Genomic DNA, 27730 nt, shown 5'->3' with positions numbered 1-27730 from the left:
TTGCTTCAGTATTTGCAATATTCCAAAAAAGATGACAACCTTTTGTCCATCTTCCTTATGAGTAGATCCCGATGCCCTCAAAGATAAATCAAATTCTTGTTTAAACCTTTCCAATTTTCTGCAGCATTTCTTGACATTTTTAGAAATGTGGGAACTCTTCACTGATCCATCTTATTTCATTCAGATTTGTTTTTTCTCTTCGGAGTAAATTTTAACTCCAGTTTTTATCACCTCCTTCACTCCTGGTACCATGGCTTGTTTTATATTCAAGTGATCCACTCGTCTTAATAATAATTCATTGCTAGTAACTTAACAACCACCTTTACTGAATAGGTAACTAACATCTATACAGGGCATCTTACCTCCAGTCAATCTATCAGTCCATCTTAAAATCAGCAGTCTTCTCCTACTGTCAGCTCCCACACCCTGGAGATTCTATTCATTATCTTAAAGCCACAGTAACACCACACCGTTCTTAATCCTGATAGAAATCATCCCTCCAACCAGTCGCCCCACACCTCCACAAGGGGCATAGCTACCAGCGTTGGTGCACTGTCTACATTGGTGCTTTACAGCACTGAAACTTGCTGCGCTCGGGGTGGGGTGTGTTTTTTCACACCTCTGAGCCAGAAGGTTGCAGCGCTGTAAATTGCCAGTGTAGACAAGCTCACTCTTGCAGCATTGCCATCCCTCTGGGTTTTTGACGCTGTGAGAGTCAGATCTCTCCTACAGATCCCCAAATTCCAACACCTAAATTCTAAATACTTTCTCCTCAAACACTTTAACTCTGATAGCAAAATGGAATAAATTCCCCCCTACTCCCAATATACACCTCTATGACCAAGGTGATAGTTGCTTTGCAATCAGATGAAATTGGACACTAAAGGCTTCCCGAGGCCTCACTACCCAAATAGGCTCCTTGTGGGTTCCCTGCACCAGCTCTCAAAATCTACCCACTCCATACTCTGAGTGACTTGAAGAACTGGATGTTACCAGTGTGGACCCCTGCCTGAATCACTTCTCTTGCCCCTGGGAATGAGCTCCCATAGATTATGCTCCTATCCTTGCCCAGATCCAATAAGCACCAGTCAACTTTGAGGTCTCACTGTGGCACCCCAGCCTCCCTTCAAGGAAACTCTGTTGCCTGGACTAAGGAATTGTAAAAACCTCCATTTCTTAACTTTTCTTCAATAAATTGGGTCTGGCTGTGACTGAGGAGGCAGCCCACTGCCAAGTGTAAAACACGCACCCCAAGGGCACCATCTGCGGTGCGATGTTGAAGATGGCCAAACTTTTCATTCATGCAAAGTAATCATTGATGCCTCAGCCCTCCTCTCAAACTCCCATGATCCTGCCAACTTCTTGACAGTGAATAGAGAGATACCTGCCTTCTAACTTATCTCCAGACAAGCGAGCCTAGTGGGCGGGGGGTGAGGGTGGTTCTATATTTCATTTGCCTGCAGTATTCCTAAGCTACCAGCCAACATGCCATGAAGCCACTAGGCTTGTATCTGTATAATCAACCTTTGCTACAAACAAAAATGCATCCAAATGGTCCACCACATGCAAAGTTGGTCTTAAGTAAGCTGTAACACCCTGGCTTTAATTATCCAGTGTCAGGTGGGGAAGGGATTCATGCTCCCTCACCCCTTGCTTTACCCTGGAGTTTTATCTCTACCCCTAGGCTGTGTGTATGTGAAGAAATCATCTCCTCTCTTTTGGGTTAATCCTATGTTCCTTCCCCAGGGACAGCTTTCTGTCTCTGCCCAGCCTGAGTGTGTACGGTGAGTCATGGTCCCTTGACTGAGGTGTCCCCCAATATCCATGGCAATCCTCTGTAAACAGTCATAGAATATTAGGGTGGGAAGAGACCTCGGAGGTCACCTAGTCCAATCCCCTGCTCAAAGCAGGACCAACACCAACTAAATCATCCCAGCCAGGGCTTTGTCAAGCCAGACCTTAAAAACCTCTAAGGATGGAGATTCCACCACCTCCCTAGGTAACCCATTCCAGTGCTTCACCACCCTCCTAGTGAAAAAGTGTTTCCTAATATCCAACCTAAACCTCCCCCACTGCAACTTGAGACCATTGCTCCTTGTTCTGTCGTCTGCCACCACTGAGAACAGCCAAGCTCCATCCTCTTTGGAACCCCCCATTTAGGTAGTTGAAGGCTGCTGTCAAATCCTCCTCACTCTTCTCTTCTCCAAACAAAATAACCCCAGTTCCCTCGGCCACAGCTTGTAAGTGCATGTGCCCCAGCCCCCTAATCATTTTCGTTGCACTCTGCTAGATTCTCTCCAATTTGTCCACATCCCTTCTGTAATGGTGGGACCAAAACTGGATGCAGCACTCCAGGTATGGCCTCACCAGTGCTGAACAGAGGGGAATAATCACTTCCCTCGATCTGCTGGCAATGCTCCTACTGATACAGCCCAATATGCCTTTGGCCTTCTTGGCAACAAGGGCACACTGCTGACTCATATCCAACTTCTCGTTCACTGTAATCCCCAGGTCCTTTTCTGCAGAACTGCTGCTTAGCCAGTCGGTCCCCAGCCTGTAGCAGTATATGGGATTCTTCCTTCCTAAGTGCAGGACTCTGCACTTGTCCTTGTTGAACCTCATCAGATTTCTTTTGGCCCAGTTCTCCAATTTGTCTAGGTCACTCTGGACCCTGTCCCTACCCTCCAGCGTATCTGCCTCTCCCCCCAATTTAGTGTCATCTGTGAACTTGCTGAGGGTGCAATTAATCCCGTCATCCAGATCATTAATAAAGATGTTGAACAAAACCAGCCCGAGGACAAACTCCTGGGGCACTCCACTTGATACTGACTGCCAGCTAGACATTGAGTCATTGATTGCTACCTGTTGAGCACGACAATCTAGCCATTTTTCTATCCACCTTATAGTCCATTCATCCAATCCATACTTCTTTAACTTGCTGTCAAGAATACTGTTATACGCTTCAGCTTCCTGGTGGCTTCACATGTAATATGGAATCCATGCCTCAGTTTCACCAGGTTTGGCTGGGGTCTTAGCTGCAGCAATACTGGGCTGTGTCGCAGTTTCCCCAATTTCCACATGAATCTTGGACACAGCCATATTGGGCTGTTCCTCAGCTTCCCAAATTTCAGCTAGGATCTTGGCCACCCTGGGCCAGGCCTGTCGCAATATTTGCTGGCATGTTGGCTGTAGCCACCCTGTGTTAAGGGCTGGATTTCCAATTAGGCACAGCAGGCACATGCCAGGGGCACCTTATCTCTCTCAAACTATGTGCAACACAAAGGTCAGCTGTAGGTGCTGGTGGGGGTGCTGAAAATGCTGTACCTAGGGGTGCATAAGGTGGAAATCCAGCCCTGCCTGTGTTGTTCCTGTTTCCCTAATTTTGATCCCTAATCCCAGGGAGAGAGATCTTCTCTGGAACTGCCTATGGTATAATTACCCCCCTCCTATGGTCATCTGGAAGGGCAATGCCCCTCCACCTGACCCAGCCACTTCATGTTCCTCCTCGCTTTGTCCAGATAAACCCTCGCCTTCCTCCTGCTCTGCCACCAACTACCTTAAAATGGTAACAACTCTTTTGCTTCTGGCCTGCTGGACAAAGGACCCATCACTTGCTCACTGTTGCATGAGCATGTTCTCTATTCCAGTTTTTTTATTATAACATTACTTTGATGGTTCAAAATGTGGTTGAAAGAATAAACATATTGATGGTTGCTGTTGACCTATTAGTAATGTTTGATCAAATTTAAAGAAAAGTAGGAGTATGGAATGCTGTTTTGTAACACCCTATATTTTTATGCCTCTTGGGTGTATCTATACCTACGCATAGTTTCCCTCTTAACCATGACTGGTAGTACAGTTTATTCCTTTTCTTAGACAAAAACCTTTTGAACTAAAGTGGGAAGTATATATTCAGCTTGAAATAACCAGTGGATAATTATATCTTTCAACAATACAGTTTGGGCCAACTATTTTGTATCTTTTTAGAAAGAAGGATTAATTTCTGAAGAATAAAGTTTGTGTATTAGTAATGCTTCCTGGCTCTTGGTATAGAAGGAGGTTTACCCTTCACATTGATTAGTGGGCATTCTTTGAAAAACAGAAGTCAGCTATTAGCCACACCCCTTTGCTAGTTACTGTACATACTCAATACTCAAGACAAGTAGTGGGCATATCTACTTTTGGAATACTGTCTAGCTAAATGTTGTTATTGTTAGAAACTATGTTTTTAAACCCAGTTTAATGTTTGTAACCTACATTTTGAAGCAATTGTTCAAATTTGTTTTCTGTATTTTCACAAAAAATGGAATATTGGCATTAAGAAAAGATATTGGCTTACAGCTTCCTCCATCTTTTCCTGATTTAAAGACTGAACATTAGCACAGTTTTAAATATTGTAGGAAATATTTTAAGTTCTAATGCTCACATACAATACAGTACAAGGAATTTTTTTTTCACTTTGTCATTAAGTCAATATCTTTAGCTAAAATTGTTTATCCAGCCATGCTGAGAGCTAATACAAGTAGAATCGCTGAATTCATCTCTGGCCTTATACACAGTTAATCTTTTCTTGAGGGCAAATTATACCCACTGAGACATGTAGACACCTTCTACTGAGGCCAATGAGCTGAATTTGGCCCTAAGTGTGAAAGACAAAAATCAGTACATATTGGTTGCTTTTTAGTTTTGCTAGAATTAGGGTTGCACAGCTCTCCAGGATTGTTCTGGAGTCTCCAGGAATTGAAGATTAATCTTTAAGTATAAAGATAATGTCATGTGATGCAACCTCCAGGAATTCATCCAACCAAAGTCGGCAACCCTATTTAGAATCCTTTAACTAACAAAACAAGATAGTCACCATAAAGTCTGAATCAAGAGAGCTTGCCAAATATTTTTTTAAGCAAAAGGATGTTATTCCCATTAACTTATAATGGTCCTTTAATAGGTTACCAGTTAATGTTTTCCAAGAATCTCTTGAGTAGTTTTTATGATATAGTAAAATGTCAATGAATTAAAATAAACCATTATAAAAAGGATCGCGTTTGAGTTTAGCAATAATACTTACTAGTATATACACATTTGCATGACTACCTTTGAAAGTGTATTAACTTGTTTAGAGATGTAATTAATTGGAACTTTGTTAGGAAAGGACTGAAAGATTGACAGTTGTGGGCAAGGCACTGGACTCATGTTTGACAAAAAGGTTACATAAGAACTGATTTATACAGAAAGACATCTAGGGACAGGTTAATCTTCAGTATCAGCTTTCAAAGTCTCTCCTTTTGTTAATGTAACAGGGTAAATTCAAGGAGACTTTCCATTGACCTCAAGAGGCTTTATCTCAGGCCTATATGGCTAATTATCAGTAATTCTGTTAAATCAGGTAGCCGAATATGTAATCTCAAAATGTCTCACTCAGCAGCTTCCTGAGCCAATGAGACCCTTAAAATGACAGTACAAGGATGTTGGAGGAAGGCAATGCACTAAACCACTTATTAGCTACTGATGATGCACAAAACCCATTTATTGATGCTGCAGTGCTTGTTGAATTTATAAGGCATTACTTGCACAGACACCATCAGGAAGGATACCAGGCAGACTACTGAACATTTGGGCACCTATACAAAAAAAGTGAGTGAAAGAGCAGAGATATGAATCTTTCACAAAGTGCCTGATCCCTCAGACCTTGTGTAGGCAAAGTTTCCATTGGTCTCTGTGGGATTTATGCCCGCATGAGAGCTGCAGGAACTGTCCCCAGACAATTTTACCTAGTCTTCCTTAGAACAGGCCCAGGGTTTGGAAACGTTTCTGGGTAGGTGGGGATAGGGAGGAGTTATACCGCAGCACGGCCATCCACACCAACAAATTATTATCATTGCTACATTTTCCAAAAGCAAACTGCTGGTCTGGATGGAATAGAACTTCCTCTTTGGCTATCATTAGAGCCCTGCACAGATACACAAATGTGTATCTGCATGTGATCTGCTTCCCTCAAAAATTATCTGTGGATTTGCAGGGCTCTCCGGCAGGGGCCGGACTGAGGCTCGGGGGCATCCCCTTACGCCTCCCCGCCGGGGGGAACCACGTGGGCAGCTGTATGGTGCCCGCACAGAGTTGCAGACCTTCCACCTGCCCTCGGACGGGCTGGGAGCCTGGGGGGTGAGGACATGGCCAGGGGCTGCTCTCAGGCAGGCAGGGGCCACACTGCAGGCAGGTGGAGAGTCTGCCATGGCTCCACACTGGCCTGGCCAGAAAGAGGGGGGTGTCTTATGGAGCTGCCTGAGGGCTGCTCAGGCCCCCCACCCAGGGCAGGTGGAGGGTCCTCTGCAGCTCCCCACTGCTGCCCCCCCAGCTCTTACCATAGCCAGGCTGCAGCTCCAAGCTGCCCTCCTCCCCAGCCGGAGCTGGGTCAAGGACAGCCACACTGGCAGCTGTGGGGAGCCATGGCAGACCCTCCACTTGTCCTGGGCATGGGGCTTGAGCAACTCCCGCCCACTGTCCCTGCCCCTCAAGCCCCCCACCCAGGGCAGGTGTAGGGACCCAGGCTTCCCACAGCTGCCTGCACAGCTCTTTCCGACCCAGCTCCAGCTGGGGGGGCAGCTCAGAGCCGCAGCCCAGCCATGATAGGAGCCAGATGCGCAGCAGCTGTGTGGAGCCGTGGCGGACCTTCCTCCTGCCCTGAGAAGGGGGCCCAAGCAGCCCCATCCGTGTCCCTGTTCTCAGGCCCCCGCCCAGCAAATGCCCTTCCCCGCACCTAGTGACCCTGTCCCCCAACCCCTCCTCCCAGGGCAGGTGGAGGGAACCAGGATTCCCACAGCTGTCAGCATGGCACTCCCCAACCCAGCACTGGCCTTATCTGGATTTGTAAAATCCATTTCATAATAGTAAGATGTCAGACCAAGCCAGTGTTGTGGTGGACTGACTCCTTTGATCTTTAAGAGCATTTTGATTTTACCATAGAACCAGTGAGGGCAATCTTGAAACAAAGTCAAGTAGACCTGAACATAAAGATTCTTAGGGCCAGATCTTCAGCTAGTGTAAAGGGGTGTAACTCTATTGTCTTCAGTACACCAGCTGAGGTTATGGCCCCTAGCCTTTATTGCCTTCAGAAGGGGTATTTGCCTTCCTAATCACCCTGTCAATAATTTGCCTGAATAATTTCAGGAGTGATTATTAGAAACATATTACTCTCATCTATGTAATTGTATCAATTTTATGGATTATGTAACTCCCATCTCTGTCCATATAGCTTGTTATGAAATCTATAACTATTTCAGTCCGTCTGCATCATGACAGTGAATCACCATTTCCTGAAGCAGTCCCTCCTGTTGGTAACTGAAAAGAAGATGTTAGGAAGGATTCACCTTTCTGCTTGGGCTGCTATTTGCCACTGAAGAGTAGTACAGGGACCATAAAAACTCCTTATTGTGCCAGGAAAGAATTTCCCCAACACCAGCCGTGTGTATGATAGGCGCAGGCAACCCTACGCAGACCCCCTCATAAGCCCCAGCAAAAGGAATATGTTGGGTACAGGAGGGGGCATGTTAGGGTTGGAGGGGGATTTTCAGCTGTGGTGGGCATAAGCAGCCCAGTAAGAAAGGGTATCATAAAGTAGAGAAGCTTCTAGAGACTCTAGTTTACACTGGAGCTGTACTGGCCACCACAGCCATCAAGAATCTGAAGAGCATAAAGGTGGCTTGAAGCCACCTTTGGTCCTATTTCCCCAGGACTTTCTGTGCTGATGGTCCAGCACAGAATCCTGGCCAGTATTTCCAGATATGGCCCTTGTGTTAAGTCTGCTTTAGGCATCCCTGTTGTGTCATTTTTACTCATATCCTTCAGTGATAGGTAACACACAACGACCCATGAATAAAATAGCTAGATAAAATGTAGACTCTAAATTCCAGAATCATCTAGTTTTGAAAGAATATTTTGACTCCCCAAACGACTGAGCAGCCTGTGATAGTTGCATATAAATCCAGAGTCAAGCTTTGCATTTCCTCAAACAGCGACCCCATGGTGTGAGACCAAAGATTTCTTTCCTGTCCCACATTTAATATTTTTAGATTTATATTTCCTTGAAACTTGTGCGATGGTACAGTACTTGGGGACAGGTCATAAGGCTTATAGCTGTTGAATGTGTGACAAGGAGGTCATAAAGAATTGGGTCAGATGTAGTTAATTAACGGTAAATGAAGGACAGCTGCTCTTTATGTTCCCAGCACATCTTTGATCTGCTCTACTCTTCAGACCTCTGTGGACAAGGTAGTTAAACACAACCTAGGAGGCCTGTTTTAAAGACCTTAAAGACCTTGGGGCAATCGAGTGACAGTCCAAGCAGCCATAAGCTGTTAGCTTTATTCATTAGAGAACTTTAAACATGTCAAGAATTAGAATAATGTCCCTACTTTTAGATCAGCCTGAGCAATGAAGATTACAACAGCTCTGGGACACATGAGTGGGCAAACTTCTTGTGAAAACATGTTTATTGAGAAGCATTTTACTATAATGGCAAAGAAAATACGGCTTGCACATTTTCATTGCAAGGATATTGGTTCAGTATGCACTGAAACAGCGAAAGCTGTCATGGTACAAATACAGTGTAACCCAGTGTTGACCTCACTGATCCCTTCAATCATGTTTTAAAAAACTTCCTTCTCAGTCACACATGAGAGAAAGAATATGTCATCTGTGAGTAACATAGCAGTATGTAATGCTTGCTGAAAAATGTATGGAGAATGTTACATGATAAATTGCAGTTCACTTGTGTGCAGAGACTCAAGTACTTAACTATGTTAAAATGTATATATTTATTTTGTAAGTCAGATCTTTAAGGCCAACACTGGCAGTCTCTAAAATGTTTGTAAATACTGTCTAATTACTGGAGGAAAAAATGGTTTGACATATAAATGCCTTTTTACCTCTATTGTTAATCACATTAGGAAACTTGTGATTTTTGCACATAAACAGTGTTCAAGTGTCAGCTGAATGTGATGCATGTTCTGAGATATTTTACTATTGCCAATATTTTTCATTTTATATCTCAGATTTGGCATTGACTGTAAGACCAAACAAATTTTAACCGACATGTTAAGCAGAGACTTATGGAAGAGCATATAATGTCATATCAACAATAGTCAGTAGAAAGTTAAGGCACTCTAGAGACATAGCCAAGTACAATTGAACATAAAGATTCTTGGGGCCAGATCATCTCATGTGCTGTTAGTTAGTGGGGCTCAACTGACCTTAGTGGAGCTACACCAATTTACACTGGCTGAGGTTCTGACCTATTGTTAGTTTTTGATATGTTGTTTTCTCCATAATCTTTTGTACAATTACCTACTTGTCACTCTCTTCATGGTATTCTGTCCAATAGATGTACTTAATGTCTGGATCCTTAAGATCAAGGAAGGGGTGGGTTTCAGAAAAGGTGTGAAAAGGCAGGAATTTCAAATATGGCCATGGATATTGACTTCTTTTGACTACACCATAGACCGAGGTGGGCACATCTGGGTATGCAAATTGTATGGCGGGCCATGAACAGGGCCGGCTCCAGGTACCAGCACAGCAAGCAGGTGCTTGGGTCGGCCAACGGAAAGGGACGGCATGTCCGGGTTTTCGGCAGCAATTTGGCAGCGGGTCCCTCAGTTCCTCTCGGAGAGAAGGACCTGCCGAATTGCTGCCAAAGAATGAAGCAGCAGCAGTAGAGCTGCCACCAAAGTGCCGCCGATCTCGGCCCCCACCCCCCGCTGCTTGGGGCGGCAAAAACGCTGGAGCTGGCCTTGGCCATGAATGCTTACAAAATTGGGAGTTGGGGTGTGGGAAGGGGTGAGGGCTCTGGCTGGGGTGCGGGCTATAGGGTGGGGCCAGAAATGGGGAGTTCAGGGTGCAGGAAAGGGCTCCATGCTGGGGCAGGGGGTTGGGGTGCGGGCTCTGGGGTGGGGATGGGGATGAGGGGTTGGGCGTGCAGGAGGTTGCTTCGGGCTGAGATGGAGGGGTTTGGAGGGCGGGAGGGGGATCGGGGTGGGGCAGGGTGTTGGGGCGCGGGAGGGGGGCAGGCTCCAGGCAGCGGTTACCTCAAGCAGCTCCCAGAAGCAGCGGCATGTCCCCCCTCCTGCTCTGCACACTACCCTGTCCGCAGGCACCACCCCTGCAGCTTCCTTTGATTGTGGTTCCAGGCCAATGGGAGCTGCGGGGGCAGCGTGTGGGGCTGGGGCAGTGTGCGGATCCCCCTGGCTGCCCCTACATGTAGGAGCCGGAGGGGGGACATGCCGCTGCTTCCAGGAGCCACGTGGATAGGTGATAGCAGTATATTGTTGCATCAATGCCAAATGATTATGGATAGCATGCTTGCACCTGTCACAGGTGCATTAAATCTACATATATTACCTTTACTGTGAAATAGCTAAAATAATGCAAATTACCTACAGTAGATCTAGTGTAGGAGGATGTCATAGTAGTCCAATAGGAACATTCCCCTCAGTTTTTAAGCAGGCTCAACAAAAAAAAAAACAAATCTGGCAGATGGGCAACGAGGGGATTAAAACAATGAAACGTAATATGTTACAGAATTCCAGGGTAAAATGCAGCCCTAAGCTTATGTCATTTAAGAGATTCTTTGATTTATTTTCCTACTGCTTTCAAACCAAGTCTGATGTACATGCATCGTAAAGACCTTAGTCATATTTTTAATAACTCAAACATAGCAGTATAAATACTGGGTTACTCCTATAACACCATCTAGCTATTTTTATATGTATCACGAGCCAAATTCTCCCTTTCTGAAGATTTACTTGTAAGTGTGAGATTTCCATGGACGTGTGCAAGATGCAATGCCAGCTTTGTGCATGGTGCCTGGTAATCATGCTTTAGGTGTTTTGGAAGATCCATGTTGTGTTCTATATTTCTACATTTCGCTGCAGTACTTCAACTGTCAAACACAGAACAGGAATTTTTACTCATGCTTTGTTTGCAACAGAATTGACCAATTTACCAGCTGTTAATAATAATGGATCTTATGCTTCCCTCTGCTTTGCTTGTAGAAAAAGATATGTGCCCCTTTAAGGGCTAGAGAACCAGGGAGTGACTTTCTGCTGCAGCTGAGACCAGGTCAGCAGGAGATGCTGACCTATCCCCTCCAGGTGGGGGACTATATAGATCTGTGCCCTCACAGCTTCCATCTAGTAGATCCCGGACTCGCCACCCTCCTGTAGAATAATGGATTCATCCCAGCCTCCTTAAGCCATCTTTGACCTCCTCAAGGTTAATAAGGTTAATAATCATCCCTCCCACTGTATGTTCCTCAGTTCCAAAGCCCTTCCAGCAGGGTTCCTACAGGACCCAGGTACTAGCTCACTAATCCTAAAAGCTCAAAAAAAAAAAATACCAGAAATGCTGCCCTGAACTAGGCCACCTTCTTCCTTCAATGACATATGGGTTCCAAGATTGACACCAGATCCCTGAGTGTATTAACTGTGATAGGACGACGTGTATTCTTTTTAGGGCTGGTACTTCGAGACCACTCCCCTAGAAACCTCTGAACTACAAAACTGCTGCAAGGATGTGGGTAACCATTCAGCCTGCTGACAAACGTAACGGCCGATAGTCGAGTGGAGATGGCTGAGGATCCCAGTCGTCAGCTTGCTAACAACACCACGTACTGCAGCACATGTTCCTCTGTAATGGGCCATATCGGTGATAAGCCTTCCAGATCCTGAAATTGCATAAAATCATTAAAACTTCTCTCATAGCTCTGCGTTGGAGATGTCTGGGAACCCAGGTAGCTACGGGGGGGAGGCAGCCAAGCTAATTGCTGGCACCTCCTTGTGGCAGATGTCCAGTGCAGGTCCTCCCTAGGGAAGGGATATGGTGATCAGATAAAATAGATTAGCAAAGGATTTAAAGGAGGTCTTCTTTAAAGAAATGGGGCCATTCAGGGTTCCTATGACCGGTACAGCAGGGGGGATTGGTGAGGTCTCAGCAGTAGGTTGGCTGGGGACCAGGCTGGGTAAATGGGAGGGCAGACGCAAGCCCCCTAGTATATATTGAGTTGATTATGGAATTATCTGCACTGTAAACTTTATCTGCCGGGTACTCCCAGGCATTTAAGAATAAAGTTGTGGCCTGATTAAACCACATCCAGTGTCTTCTGTCCTTCCAGCAAAGCCAGACAATAGAGCTTAAGCATGAACAATTTGCAGATGAACAATAGTACAATGTGGAAAGGAAGTGGCACTCAGTGTGAATGGCCCAGGCGCTGAAGGTTTGAGGCTAGTATTTCCTACTGATCCTTGGGCTCGGTGTAGATAGGAGGCCAGGCCATCATCACTTTTCATGCAGAAACTACTCACTCTACTTTACTTTCTATAGTCATATCTACATTGGTAAAATGTACCATAATGGTATTAGCACCTGTGTTAACTAGCTGTGGTTAACCGAAGGTCTTTTTAGCTAATATTTTTAAACATAACCGTCCTATCAAAATCCTAACAAGAACAGTAGGAATCAAGGGTCAGAGCAGGGTCAAACCTGAGCCTAGGAGTAGTGAAGGAGTTTGTATTCCAGGCCAGGGTCAAAACCAGGGGTTAGATTCCAAATCAAGTTTCAGGGTCTGGGTGAGGAGTCAAGGTCCAAATCAAGCCGAGGTTGAAGCCATGAGTTCAAGAGCAGGAATGGTTGTAGCAGCTACAGGAAATCCGCACTGTAGCCAGGACGCTTCCTGGAATGCACTTTGGGATTATATAGAGTGAGGAACCAATCAGAGGCCTTGAGGCTGCTGTCTGTCTAACCCCCTAAGGCAGGACTTCCCATGGTCTGTGTCCACAGTCGATCACAAATGGTGGAGCAAGCTGCTTACAGCTGCCACTGGGTAGCAACATGGAGATGTCTGCTGCCTGGCAGCTCAACAGGCTCAGGTTGTAGACCAGCTGGGTCTTACATAACCCATGCCTCCCACCAACCTGGATTTGTCTGGATGGGATGCATGGAAAGCTAACATGAGATCAGGGGCATGGACTAGGGAGATGGGCTCTCTGGATCACTCTTCTTGGTCATACCCTTCCAGCCTATAAGGTACCAGAGGGAGCTGTCTGATTTTTGAGTCCACAGACCTTGTACTTATTGTGTTCTTGGATCCATACCACAGAGGATAGTGGCTGACCCTGGTAAGTGAAGAGGTTGTCAATGGAGGATTTTAGCAAGAATATGTGAAACACTAGGTGTATTTTGAGAGAGGTGGGTAACTGAAGCTTCATGGTCTCTGGGTTGATTACCTGGCTGATGGAATATGGCCCATGGTATGGTAGTCCCATTTACAACACAGCTTCTTGGTGCATAAGTCTTGGGCTGAGACCACACTTTTTGCCCAACAGTGAATGCTGGGTCTTCTAGGTGCTGGCAGTCAGCATACCACAGGGGTTCTCAAACTGGGGATTGAGACCCCTCAGGGGGTCGCAAGATTATTACATGGGGGGTCATGAGCTGTCAACCTCCACCCCAAACCCCACTTTGCCTCCAGCATATATAATGATGGTAGATATATAAAAAAGTGTTTTTAATTTATAAGAGGGAGTCGCACTCAGGCTTGCTGTGTGAAGGAGGTCACCAGTAAAAAAGTTTGAGAACCACAGGCATACCATGTGTAGTTTTCCTTGGCCTTGTTGTCTATGTCACTGGCCCCAATGACAGGAGCGAGTCATCTGTTATTTTCACTAGGTCAGGGAGATTGTTTGGTTGAACCTGAATACCCAGGGCATGGGCCTTTTCAGCATCTATAAAGTTGTTCACTGCCCTGGAATGCACCAGTGCCCACTGCGGTGGGATTTGGTAAGGTTCCCCTGGAACACAGACACAGACCTGAACTTTGAGGTATGGGGAGAGCTCACCGTGAATTGGGTATGTCTCAGTGAAAAGTAAGGGGTCGTTGTCTCAGGGCTCATTCTGGCCAACCCGTTCTAGTCCTGGGTGTGGTATTTCCCGAAGTGCATCTTGTTAGAGCTCAGGGTGGGCAGTTGGCAAGACCATGGCCAGATCCTTCCCAGTGGAAACATAGTCCATGGCAGCAGCAGCGCTCTTTTTCCTCAGGGGTCACATAGTGGTTGGCACTATTCAGCTGCATGGTCTGAGCCTGGTCTGGAGACAGGTACCAAGTAACACAGACTTCTTCCTTTCCTCGTGTTGCTCCCTGACCCCTATTGTCGATGTGTTGATGAAGGCATCAGGGCCTCCACATGAGCTAATTCGTCCTTAATCTCCTTGTGTAGTCCCCAACAGAACTGGTAGAGCTGTGCCACTTCGTTCCACTTGGTGTCAGTGGCTAGTTGCCAAAAGTGGGCAGCATTGGAGGAAGCTGGTGCTTGCCCCTGCTGGAGTCTGCACAGGGCTGCCTCTGCCGAGCAGGTACAGTGGGAATCATCAAATATGGCAGAAAATGCCTAAAGGAACTGCATCTAGCTCACACGTTTAAGTAGTAGTGAGGCCAAATCCAACGCATCTGCCACCAGGAGGCTAATAATGAGTCCTACTTTTTGCTTGGTCAGTGGGGTAGGACTGGAGGTGGAGTAGAAACAGTAGGCAGCATTGGTTTATAAACACCCTCAATTTTTGGTGGTACTCATTTAAAAAATTCTGGGAGGAAGTCCCGGTGCAGATACGTGGCCACACTGTGAAGGAGTTTGCAATCAGATTCCAGGCCAGGATCAATTTCAAGGGTCAGAGTCTGAGTCCGGTTTCAGAGTCTGGGTCAGGAGGCAAAGCCAAATCAAACTAAGCTCGAAGTCAGGAGTTCAGGAGAAGGAATGGTCTTTGCAGCAAGAAATCCACACAGTTACCTGGATATGTCCTGGAAGGCCCCTTGGGTTTATACAGGGCAGTGAGCAGGAGCCATGAAGCTGCTGCTTGTCAGACCTCCTCAGTTGGGACTTCCCAGGGGCCGTGTCCACAGTGGGTCATGAGTAGTGGAGCACGAGCTGGTTACAGCTGCTGCTGGACGGCAGCATGGAGAAGTTTGCTGCCTGGCAGCTCTCTAGGACTGGGTTTTAGACCTGCTGGGACTTACACATTCTTGTCCATGCTAAGGGCAAATTGGGTTCAATATCTTCATAGCTGACATGTTTTATAGCATGATTCATTATTTCAGTGTATTCAAGGCCTCTGAGGATAACATTCTACTTGAATGCTAACTGCCATTGCGGAGCATTTTTTAAAAGAACTTTCCACTTCTACACATTTTTCGAAGGAAAGGATTGATTTGGCTTATTACCTAAAAGATTAATTAATGTTTGCCAGAAGCTCCAGGGTCCCATTAGCTAATCCCAAACCACACCGCTAACCAGAATAATGGGCAGGAGTTAAAGTAAATGTCATTTTTTAAAATGAAGGTGAATGTCATGTAAATATTTCCAACATGCTCAGAGCATCCCTGTACACTTTTCTTTCTAGCCTAATTAACGCATATTACATCTGGGAAAGACACAATATGTGGATGGAGTGGGCTTTGATAGCCATATCTATAAAGCTGAAAATGGCATTTTATGGCTGCTTCTGAGAGAGAACAGGTTAAAGCTGTATGTGTCTGCACAGATGCAGTGGGCCAGCAGCCATGAAAAAATGTAGTCTGGATAGAACTCATAATGGAAGATTGACTGCTGGGACCCTTGTGTTTCAGACATTGATTATTCTCCAAACAATGCTTTTTACAGTCAGTTAGAGGCTGCTGGAAGTATTTGTCTTGTCAGATAACTTGCATTAGCCAGCAAGTAAGCTGATTTTAAGAAGGAAATATGTAACAGTTGTTTTTGTTTGTTTGTTTGTTTTTTTGCTTTTTTTAGGAAAGAATTCACACTTCCTACTACAATTCACACTTCCTTAGGATTGATTGATTGATTGATTTTTGAGTCAGACATATTTCTTAGGCAGAAATGTAAGGTACACAGTAAAATATTTATTATAATTTCTTACGTCGTAACTATATCTCTACGAAGGCCAAGATAAATACGTAGTGTTCCAGCTATACAGTGCCTGGTGTGTTTATTGCCACATTTTCTATGAGCAATCTCCATTCTGTTGTGTTTCCGTGGTGACTGTGTTATTCCAGGAAAATGAGTAACACACGGTGAGGAGGGTGTGTAATGACTTCTGCAGTAAACGGTATGTCTGCACTAAAACACATGGATGATGCTCCCTGAACTCTCAGATCTGCACTAGAGCATCCCCTACAGAGTACAATGCACAGAAAGCCTGGGGAGGTTCAACTACAGTTTTTTGAGGAGCAAATATTAATGTGCATCAATTGTACCCCACACTTCCCTCCTGGCCATAGCTTTTAGAGTGTATGCAGAGTTCAGAGCCAGAGTTTGTCCCAAGAGAAGGCCCAAAAGCATAAAGAGTTCCATTTTTGAAATGTGTACAATCCAGCCACTTCTGTTATCTATATTCCCCACTTACTAGTTTTTCTTTTTCCCCTACTCAATGAACATAATGGGCGTAGGAGCATTTTGTTGTTGTAGTTCTACACTGATGAGGTTTTAACTTAGCGGTACTGGGAATTGGTATAATATGTAAGTATGACATCATCCAAAAGACTAAGACAGCCAGTCAAATAATCACAACATTCACAGACCCTTTAATACAGCTATAAACCACTCCAGGTTGTGCATTATATGGGTGCTAGCTTCAGGTGTGCTGCAAAGCAGAAGAATAAAGGCCAAGGAAATTCAGTCATCCAAGATGTACAACAATCACTAAATAATGCACACCATGGAGTGACATACTGCCGTTGGAGTCTGTAGCTTGCTAATTTTAAATATAAATTACAAAACATCTTAACAGCCAATTTGGGAAAGGTATGTATCCTTCCAGAATGAAAACAGTTTTTAGTAGGGAAAAGGCATGTACTGTGTTGGAACTGGAGTAGAACCACATCTCTTCTTCAAGATGTGTTGCTCATGTCCATTCTATATTAGATGGGTGTGCTTGCCATATGCACTGGTCCAAGAAGTTTTTCCCTCAGCTTTGGTGCCCTCTGGAGTGGTGCCCGCCAGCTCTCCCCACCCTCAGTTCCTTCTTGCTGCCAGTGATGGTGCTGGAACATCTGCTGCTTCGGCTAGCATTGATTCCTTCTCTGTTCTTGCAAACGTTGAAATCCTGTAAAATAATTATACATAGTTAGTAGTTTTCTTAGTTACCCTTAGTAATAGTTCTCAAACTCTTCGTTGGTCATGAATGGGACCCAGTCGGGGGTCAGGACATGCCCCGGTCCCCAGGCTATAAGCCCTGCGATCACTGCAAATGGCCTATGCCCGTCAACAATCCCCATACCAGCTGCCTAAGGTGCTTAGGCGAAGGGCACATAAGTGACAAGTGCTGTATCTGCAAGTCCTTCAAAACTAGGATGAAGACGGAGCGCAATATCCATCTAAGAGTGCTCCTAATGGAGTCGGCACTCACTCCGGCACTGGAGCAGTGGTCCGACTCTGCACTGAGCACCATGGCCTCCATGCGCAGTGCTCCCCCGGCATCGTCCAGAAACCAGCACTGGTCTCCCTCCAAGGCTCCACTCAAGAAGCCAAAAAAGACTGTGAGGGGAAGATCTCCTACCTCTCACCAGGGAAAGGAGAGGGCAGGGGGTGAGCCAAGACCTGTGTCGGCAGCTCAACATCCCCCTCGGGAAGTCGGGCCCCAGCTCAAGTCAAGCAGTGAAGCCCATCCCATGCATTGCCTGCGACTCCAGATAGCACTGCAGGCCCCGGCCAGCTTAAGGTGCAGTCGACACCTGAAGCCCTTCAAGCAGCTCAGGAGATCCTGACACCTCCGGTGCTGCCCTTACTGGCTCCTGCAGTACCCCAGTCTCAGGGAATACCTGTGTTGGGACTTATGCATTTGTCCCCACCTCAGGGGGGTACTGTTCCCCATCGAGAGGGACGTCCCACCAGCATTCACCCACCTGCAGCTGTCATGCCTCAGGACGGGAGAGGCAGGCTCAGCGGCGCCCTCTTCAGTCCCTGCGCTGGGGGCACCGATCAAGGGACTCGAGGCGTACCTTGCTGGTATATTGGTGCAGAGCCTCTGAGGCATGTACCATTCAGCAAGAACTCCAGGACCAGCCCCAACCATCTTCAAGGGCCCAGGACCGATCCTGGGACCGATTGGGCACCAGAGACTGTCGATTGCCAGGATGTCATCACCCATCTCCAAAAGGAAGGTCTCCCTACTCAGGACATCCTCCTGGCAACTCGCTCATAGGAGCTCCCAGTCCCGTTCAATGTCCCGGTACTGGTCAAGTAGCGTGAGGCGTGGATCACTGGGTATCCAATGCAGATGCACCAAATGCCATCGATCCCCGAGAGCCCGACCAAGACAGTCTCGCTCGGACAGGCTGGCTTCATGATGCAGCGACTGGCACCAGTTAGACAAGAGCCACCACTTGGCATGATCCTGGTCACCTGTAACTGATCGCTCCGCTGGTACCAATGGTGCTGACTACATTGTCAGCACTGAAACCTGTCCCATGGCCCCAAGCACAGTGGCCAGTGCCATGGTACCAGTGGAACCCTTGGGGGTTCACCCAGCCTTCCCAGGCTGCCTGATCGATGTCAGGAGCCTTCGAGAGGCTAGCGGCCTCGGAATCCCGTCCCTATCCAGTGCTGGAGTCTTTGGGGGGTAAGACCCCGCAGGTCCAGAAGGACCAGGGGAACAAGGTGATGGACCACCAATGGACGTGGAGGTTCCCAGGGCACCGGCATTGTCCTCGTCGTTGCCAGACAAGGATATCACAGGGTCTCCTCAGCCAGTTCCTCTGAATGATGCCAAGGTGCACCAGGAACTTTTGAAGAGGGTCGCTTCTAACCTTTAAAATAATCAGTAGGATGTTTTTAACACAATTGCTGTGTGGATTCCTCTTTATTTGCTGATGAGATTCCATTTGTGCACCACTGTTAATTGATGCATCTGACATCACTAAACTGTTCCCACAGCACAATCAGAGCATGCTTTTGGACTATCTGTGTCCCTAGCAGTATTAAAATACCATCTTGTCGTAGAATCAGAATTGGTAAACAGCAGCTATCTAGTTTGAATAGCTAGATTACATTGCAGCATGGGATTGCGTATTTAGCAACTTAGTCAGTCATAGCACTGTCAGACTTTCTCCAGCTAATGTGCATGAGTTTTGTGACAAAGTGCAATATATTTTATTCCTATGCACATCTCAGATTGCTTGTAATTTAGTAGGGCCACCACAATTTCTGGGCAGGCTATCAAGTGAGATGTTGTAATGATTTGCATGACTACTATAGTAAATGGAAAAATGTAGCTTGTGTTTGTAGCTGTTCCATTGGAGTCTTGCAGTTTGCTCTCTTTTTAGTGCTTTTTAGAACACTATGTAACAATCCTTAGCTATTTCGCAGACTGCTGTCTGGTGAAATGGGCTACCTGTGCGCTGTCTAAAACTTAGTGCATAATGAAATGATGAGAACAAAGGGAAGATTTTTATCCTTTGAGAAACGCAGATAACTAATAGAATCTTGAAGTTATCAAAACATATTTCTTGCCAAAGAACTTTGAATTCATGTGATTCAATTGCTGGGAAAATGCCTGAATTAAAAATTGTCCTGTGAGGACCAAGAAAGTAGAACCAACTTCTGGCACAGTACGGTTTTCTCCCAAAATGGCCATGAATGTGTAAAAACAGGGTAGGGTGAACAAATGCTTGGCCCCCTACCACCAATCATTGCTGCCAGCGCAAGATGGAAGATCAAAAATTGGGGAAGGGTAAGAGAGAAAGAAAAGTCACAGATCATGCCTGTCCCGCCAATGCTAGACACTCTTCTGCAGCTCCACTTGTAAAGCACCTCTTGGCAGCCGTGGAGCAGTTTCTGTGCAAATGGTGGGACAGAATAAGGACAGAAACTGAGTTTTGGGTTCCCCCGTCTGACACGTATTTTGGTTCTTAGTTTAGTGCAATACAAGCCATGCTTGAGCAATGAGAACTATAATAAGTGGGGAGTCAGGGGAATAAGCAACCTAGCTGATTTAGGAATAACAGTATCAGAGGGGTAGCCGTGTTAGTCTGGATCTGTAAAAGCAGCAAAGACGTGCATTCAACGAAGCGGGTATTCACCCACGAAAGCTCATGCTCCAATACATTTGTTAGTCTATAAGGTGCCACAGGACTCTTTGCTGCTTTTAGGAATAACAGTGCGATTCTTGCTTTCCAGAAAAATATGATTAAAAACAACATTGAACTGCTGCTGCTCTTACCTCATGTCCCTGCCAGTATATATTAATATTCTGGGCATGTACTACTTGTGTTTCCTCCATTTAATCCAGCCTTGAAAAATAAATTCTTATGGATGGCGGGGGAAGAGTGGAGAAGAAAGTAGAGGGGAGGGAATTAATATTAATTTCATGTAGGCATTCAGATATAGTTTGATGACTGAGGTGAAAATAGCTATCTAGCAAGTTTTGTATGTTCCATAAACTTTCCATAGAGCTATAGTTGAAAAGGGAGGAAACCTTGTTATTTTGTCAGCATGTCCAAAAATTGATGTAGGTGAACAAACTTAAATACCTCCACAGCAGTATATAAAACAGCTACTCTGAGATGTTTTGTTTAATACTTTGACCAAGATTTTGAACAAAAGATATTTCATGGAAATATAACATACTTTTGTATCTCCAAATACGGAGTAATCACTATTCGAAGTTAACAGGATGAAATTAAGTATGTGCAGGTTTTTTAAAAGAAATCTAAAGTAAATAAAATGAGTCCACAAAATCTAGTTTAGAATGAGTGCAATGTAATTAAATTAATCTTTTAACCACGTTTTCCTATTACTCTTCCCCTTGTCTTAATTTCTTGTGTGCCTTCTCTGTTTTTTATTATACTAGTTGTCTCAACTTTTCTTTAATTAGGCCCTGATTGTGCAACCATTTATGTTCATAATAACTTTGAATACCTGCATAAATATGGGCAGGATTAAGCTCTTAATTTGTACAACACCAGCATAGTGGAGCTCTGATCCTGAAGGAGCCTTTGGATGCTAATGTGAAACAAATATGACGATGGGAGTTCTAATCCTATGAGGGTGTACAGGTGTGTCTGTGATTACATTTGATGGAACCTCTTAGCTTTCTTTACTTCAGAATTATGGCTCCAGTCCTGCAACTGACTCAAAGGAACTACACATGTGCTTATAATTAAGTATATACTAAAGTCTTTGCAGCATTGGAGCCTAAATTATTAGCAGTATTATTATATAAATAGGAAATCTCTCATATTTTGAGACACATATACCAACGGAAAATACGATTTTTTTTTAGCTGAAATGGACAGAGAAGAATTGTTGGTCAGGTGTGTGATAAACAAAAGGTCACTTTTAAAAAATGGCCCTTAATTTCATGGACAAGTCATATCATAATACTGTACCGATATGCCTTTTCTTTGTACTTCTATATTAACCACAAGAAAATTAGGATATCATAATATCATGATACTGTACCGATATGCCTTTTCTTTGTACTTCTATATTAACCACAAGAAAATTAGGATATCATGGTGTAGCAGCTGACAAAATAATTAAAATGGAAAGAATTTCCCCCATGCTATTTGTTTAATAGTTTAAATGTTTTTCTCAGTTACACATCATATTGTATGTAGGAACTGCTATGCCTAGATTTTATGGGAAGTTTGAAAAAATGTTTGGAGTTTGAATCCAATTTTATTCACTTAAGTGTGAAGAAAATACGCTTTTCTGATTTATTCTACTTGAAAGTTTGTATTTTAATAGCTCAGAAGTAGTTGAGGCTAGAAACATTGACTATAAACCAAGCTTAGTTCAATGTTTGGGGAAAAAAGAACTCAAGGCCCTGATTCAACAATAGACTTCATGCAAGCAGATTTTTGCACCTGTAGAGAGCCCCACTGACAAGTCCAGCCATGCTACGTCTGCTGCACCATCAGAGCCCAATGCTACGTTAAATTGGTTTAATACCTTGAGTTGTGAACGCTGAAAAATTAAATTTTCACTCATAGACATTAGAACAATTTCTCTTTGTGTTCTAGAGAAATGTCTGGCACGCAATGAATTGCTTTAGGTTTCAGAGGCCAGTAACTGTATAAGGACAACTTAACTGGGACCAGGTCCTATGCCACTGAAGTTAGTGGTAGCAGTATATGGGCCTTAGATGTTATGATGTCCAGGTCTTGTTCAGGAAAGCACTTAAGTAGATATTTAAATTCTGTTGAATTAAGTGGGATTTAACCACATGCTTAAATGCTTTCCTGAATGAAGCAGAGCCTAAAAAACTAAGGTTGTTAATGATGCATCAGTGAAAGACACCCTGTGTGAACAACTTAATCAGGCTTTTTTCCCTTTCTAGTTTTTAAACAACGCAACAAAAGAAAAATTAAATGTAAAATCAAATTTTAATGCAATTTTAAGATTGAAAAAGTAAAGTCTTTAGATTAATGTTAGCAAAATATTAGCAAAGACATAGCGATGGGCATCATGGCTCCATTTAAGTCAATAGCAAAACTCCCATTGATGTCGAGAGGGCCAGGATTTCAACTCAGTATTTTTAATTTCAGATTTCCTTGGTAAAGAAGAATATGTTCACAGGCTATTTGTTAAAAGTATGCACATTCTGAACTGCATGAATAGTGTAACAGGATAAAGGCTCCTGTAGAAAGCTTAACATTTGAATTTCCTGACACTTGTATGCTTGACTTTTCAGCTACAGCCTTACACTGGTGGTTCTACATTCAGCTTCTTGCTATACGTTGCATACAGCATTACAAGTTGATTGCAAGTAGTTTGTCACTAAAATAGCAAATAGATGAAGCAGAGAAATTCAAATCTTGTTTAAAATTAATAGTCCTGAAAATGTGATTTTTTTTAACTTTAAAACATAAAAATTAGTTATTTTTGGTCGAACATGGGAAACTGTGGAAGCCATCAAAAAGAGACTCAATAAGACAGGACACCATAGTTCCCCTCATATCGTGCATGTGAGCACATACTTCTACTCTTCCAGTTTTTCATATTTTAAAAGAGCTTTTAAAGGGAATGTAGTGGCTTGGTATCAACTTTCTGCATCGGGGTCGGCAACCTTTCAGAAGTGCTGTGCCAAGTCTTCATTTATTCACTCTAATTTAAGGTTTTGCGTGCAAGTAATACATTTTAATGTTTTTAGAAGGTCTCTTTCTATAAGTCTATAATATGTAACTAAACTATTGTTGTATGTAAAGTAAATAAGGTTTTTAAAATGTTTAAGAAGCTTCATTTAAAATTAAATTAAAATGCAGAGCCCCCCAGACTGGTGGCCAGTACCTGGGCAGTGTGAGTGCCACTGAAAATCAGCTTGCGTGCCGCCTTCGGCACGCATGCATAGGTTGCGTACCCCTGTTCTACACAAATCTGTTTCAAATCCCAGCAATGCACTTTTGTTGTGGACCGATCCGTAAGGTTGTTTCTAGTATGTTGGTGTTTGGAATGGGGGGAGTATGGTTGGACATGAAGCAGGTGAATGTAGAAAATGGCAAGCAGATGTCAAGGAGCTCTGATGTGTGCTAGAAGAGTAGAGTGTATAACAACTTTTAGATAAGAGAAGTGCTCTTACTTCAAGAGTCAGTAATTGCATCTGCACTAGGAATGACTACACATGCCAGTGGTGCACTGGGACTGTCTTTTTTCTCTACTTAAGCTTTATATTTTCCTTTAGGAGAAATTAATTTTCCTTCCTAGAAAAATGAGAATTCGTTGAATTTTATTTGTCCATGATGCCAGTGGGTTTTTTCAGGTGTCCCAGTTACAGAATGGTGAGCAACAGGAATTAAAATGGAGCAAATAGTTTGTATCCTCCACTTTCCCACTGTTATCATGAATAGCTCATCACCAAAACTTACTGCCTCAAAATAAGTCTATGGTGACTGCTAACAACATCTTTGATCTGCCCTCTGATCTAAGTGTTGTGCTATATTGGCCAAAATGGTACAGAAAAAACCCTCGCTATTACAAATGATGAAGCCGGTAATAGTCGATTTAAAAAATAATTAAAACTGTTACCAAAGAATAAGTTTAGTTCTTGGGAATAACGGTTCAGTACATTGAGTTTTTAATACTAATAGTAATGCTCAGCCCCTATATTTATGTATGTCTTCTTGTTATTTTGAGTGGTCATTGAAAGTTAATCTATTTAATTGTTTGAGAGGAAAGAGCTTACTTTTCCATAAATATTTTTTAAAAATCTGTGTAGAATATATTTCAGAAGAACACCTTTACTATGTAATATATGTTTTGGTACTTTGCCCTCAGCTTTTAGCTCAGTTTCCTTCTTTGTACTGAGCTTTCTATTTTAACATTCACACTTAGAAAACCATTGGGGTCAGTGCAACAAAGACTGCTGTTTTTACAAATGTTGATTAGGCCTCTCTTCTTTATCATCTTACAGGTCTTGTAGAAATTTGCCTCATGCACCCTCTTGATGTAGTGAAAACCAGGTAAGGTTCTGCTTGAACAAGTTTTATTGACACTGGAAAATGTCCAAATTGTGAGCTGTCAGAAAATAAAATGCTAGAACTTGTCCAAGTAAGATAACTTCTCCCTTTAATGGCATTTATGTTTACTTACTGTTTTTTACAGCACTTGATAGACAGAATTTGAATAGCATGATGCATTTCTGGTTAGAGGTCATCTGAAGGTGTTAAATACTTTTTGTGAAATACTGTCTTCAAATAATAGCAAAAGGAGATCCTATTAAATAAAAGTTGAATATTTAAATTTGATTACCGTATTCATCATCTCAAGTAATGTTTTTATTTGAAACTAAAGTGCCATATTGCCTTAGAAATATTTTTGAGATCTGCTGCAATGGGTCATGCTTTCAAAAGTTAGTACAAAAAGAGGTTCCCCAAATTCGCACATGAAAATTGGGTTATTTCAAACCAATTATACTTTGCCCCATTTTCCTGAATTAGCCATACAAATTTGTGTTTTTGTGAGTACACGTGGTGACCAATTTTCAAAAAATTGTCTTAAAATTTCTGTTCTAGCATTTTGTTCATTTAGAAGAAAAAAAATCTGTGGTATTGTATTTCTGGCTATTGGAGCTTGACATCTGAGTTCATAACATAACAAATGTAGACATTACTATTGCCAACTATTTGTGAAACTGACCGTAGTAAAGTGCTAGCATTGCCAGTTGAAAGGTGAGAATTGAAGGAGGTGCCTGAAATAGGAAAAAGAGACAGCAGTTCTCTGGGATGCTTAAAGTGATATTAAAAGTTTGTAAAGACGTTTTCTGCTTGTTTTTTATAATTACGCTAAGGACTCGGGAGAAGGGAGTGATTCCATATTAGGAATATTCTCTGAATTTTCCTCAGCCCAGTATCCACAATTCTTGGTCTCTTCAGAGACATAGCCACTTCCAGTTACTACAGTGTTTTTTCTCTTTACTGGATGGGAACATTATGTACAAATATAAAGTGATGCAACTCTGCTATGTAGTGTATTTTTGTGGAGTTATGTACTTTCTGTTCTACGTTTTTTACAAAGGGGACAATGTGACTTTTAAAGATTAGTGAATCTTTGGTTAAACTGGGTTAGCACTCCAGAGGAACCTCAAGACAATGCCAGAGGAACATCATCTTGTGGATTTGTGGCTGTGCATCCTTGCTTGATTCTTACATGTTTTCTGTTTGCTTGAATGTTCTCTGGCACTCCCCCAAAGTCCCAGTCCAACCACAAAATTTAGACAGCTCACAGTCTGTATAGGGGCCTGTCTCCCACACTGGGTAGCAGATAATTTCCCATCTCCCCAAAACAGTTCCTCTTTTCTCCATTTTCTTCTCTGAAGGCTTCACCCCTGCCAGTTCTCCAAACTTCCTTTCCAGTTCACATTTATTAAATGGACAATGTACCTGTCAGGGAAAATCTGCCTCCTCCAACTCCTCTGTGAGTTTGACCTTTGCCTCCAGGGTTTTGAATTGATGCCTCCTAACCAACCCGGACACTTGTGTTCTCAGGAAGGCCTTGTAGAAATTGCTCCAGAATTCTGTAGTCCATAATTTTAACCACACTCTGCATATTAGGCTTTAACCAATCATTAGGCCAATCTGCTAATCTCTGGGCAAACATCTTGGGTCATATAGTTATGATTGCTCTGATAAGGAACAAGGTATGGTTTCCATTCCCTGATAGGATGATACACAACCATATCCAAAGCAAATACTTACACCCTAATCAAAAGTTCACAATATCTGTGAATACTTTCACTTGCAACTTTGAAATTTGCTTTCCAGGAACACTGATGCCAGTGAAACTCAACTGCACAAATATTTGTGGGAGTGAACAAAAAGAGAGCAAGCAGAGGGAATGTGAATTGATTTCACTTATAAATCCAAGCAAATATTAACATAATTTTTAATTTTTATTTATTTATTTATTTAGCATTGTTTACCCAGCTCTAGTCACAATCTCTGTGCCTACTAAAGTTGCAATGTTGGTTTTGGATGTACCATTTCTTTAAGATGGTATGTCTGAGAATGATGAAATTTCATGGTGGTGCCCAGTAGTTGGACATTATTGGGCCTAATTCACCACTTTTTACATGTCAGCTTTATGCTGACAGGATTCCATTAGAAGATCTGGAGTGGGGAAAGTGAAGCTTTTGTGCAGGTATTTTACCCTTTCAAACCTTTTTGTGAAGATGAGCCAAAACACTAACACTGGACGTAAAGCTACTCAAACACTGGTAAGTTTGGACCTCCAGTTATAGCTTGGCCTAACTTTATATATTTGGCCCAAATCCTCATTCTCCCAAACAATTTTCCATTAGCAGGTTTCCTTTTGTCTCCCCAAAATTCCCATAACTAGCTTAATTATCCCTCAAACAGTTTCTGTCAGTTGTTGCACAAGTGTTCATTTTCCCAACAATAAAACATTGTGAAGTTATGATATTGGTACATTTGGTTGAACTAACACACATACAAATCTGGCACAAACTACAGCTTTCTAGTTGGAAAAATACTTTACTATATTTAGCTCAAACATAATGAGTATTACAGAATCATTTCTGTGCCACACGTTGGTAAGTCTGATAGGTGAAAAGTCTGATATCTCCCTTCAATCAAGGCTAAGCAGAAGGAGAAGCAAAAGTGATTATTCATTCAGACTAGGATACCCATCAGTTCACCAGTCTTCCATTAAAGTGATATCATCAAGGTTTTTTAGTTTAAAAAAAACCCTGACCTTCTGTATTTTGACAGCATCACTATCTAGAAGTTCTTAGCAACTGGAATCCGGGAGCTGTGTCCTTACTCCCCACCCCACCACAGGATACAAGTAACTTTTATTGATGTTAATGAAAGTTTGTTGTAGCCATCAGGAAGATTATAGGGATCCAGTACTTTATTTATTCTAGTTACTGCTTTATCTTTCATAAGGATAATCCAATTAAGAAAAAAAAAAAGGTAACAAAAGAGAAAATGCCATTCTGTCTCCTATGTGGTCAAGAGTAGACAAAGGCCCGCATCAAAAACCTGAGACTGAAACTCCAGCCCACAAATTTTGGGAAAGTTTTGATCCATTTTGTGATTTAGATTTCATGGCTGACTGTTATCTTTGTAACAAGCTAAACCAACACCCTGGATTCAAAACCCCCTGATCTTTGGAAAAGTTAAGAGAGGATCCAAGTCCAGATATGAACTTTCCTACTAGCCCCAGTCAGAAACTTT

General features: G+C 43.3%; 1 protein-coding gene across 7 annotated transcripts in view; it reads left to right on the top strand.

Moving 5' to 3' along the window:
* SLC25A21 (solute carrier family 25 member 21) overlaps positions 1-27730 on the top strand; it is a 358043-nt gene that overhangs the window by 194612 nt on the left and 135701 nt on the right. For all 7 annotated transcript variants that reach the window (XM_050953969.1, XM_050953968.1, XM_050953966.1 and 4 more), the window contains one exon: positions 24448-24496. In XM_050953969.1, the coding sequence (XP_050809926.1) occupies positions 24448-24496 (49 nt within the window). The remainder of the gene's footprint in view (positions 1-24447; positions 24497-27730) is intronic.

Source organism: Gopherus flavomarginatus, chromosome 5, assembly GCF_025201925.1.
Source record: "Gopherus flavomarginatus isolate rGopFla2 chromosome 5, rGopFla2.mat.asm, whole genome shotgun sequence".
Classification (NCBI taxonomy): Eukaryota; Metazoa; Chordata; order Testudines; family Testudinidae; genus Gopherus; species Gopherus flavomarginatus.
Note: the sequence above shows the minus strand (reverse complement) of the source record. Positions and strands in the feature narration are given on the sequence as shown.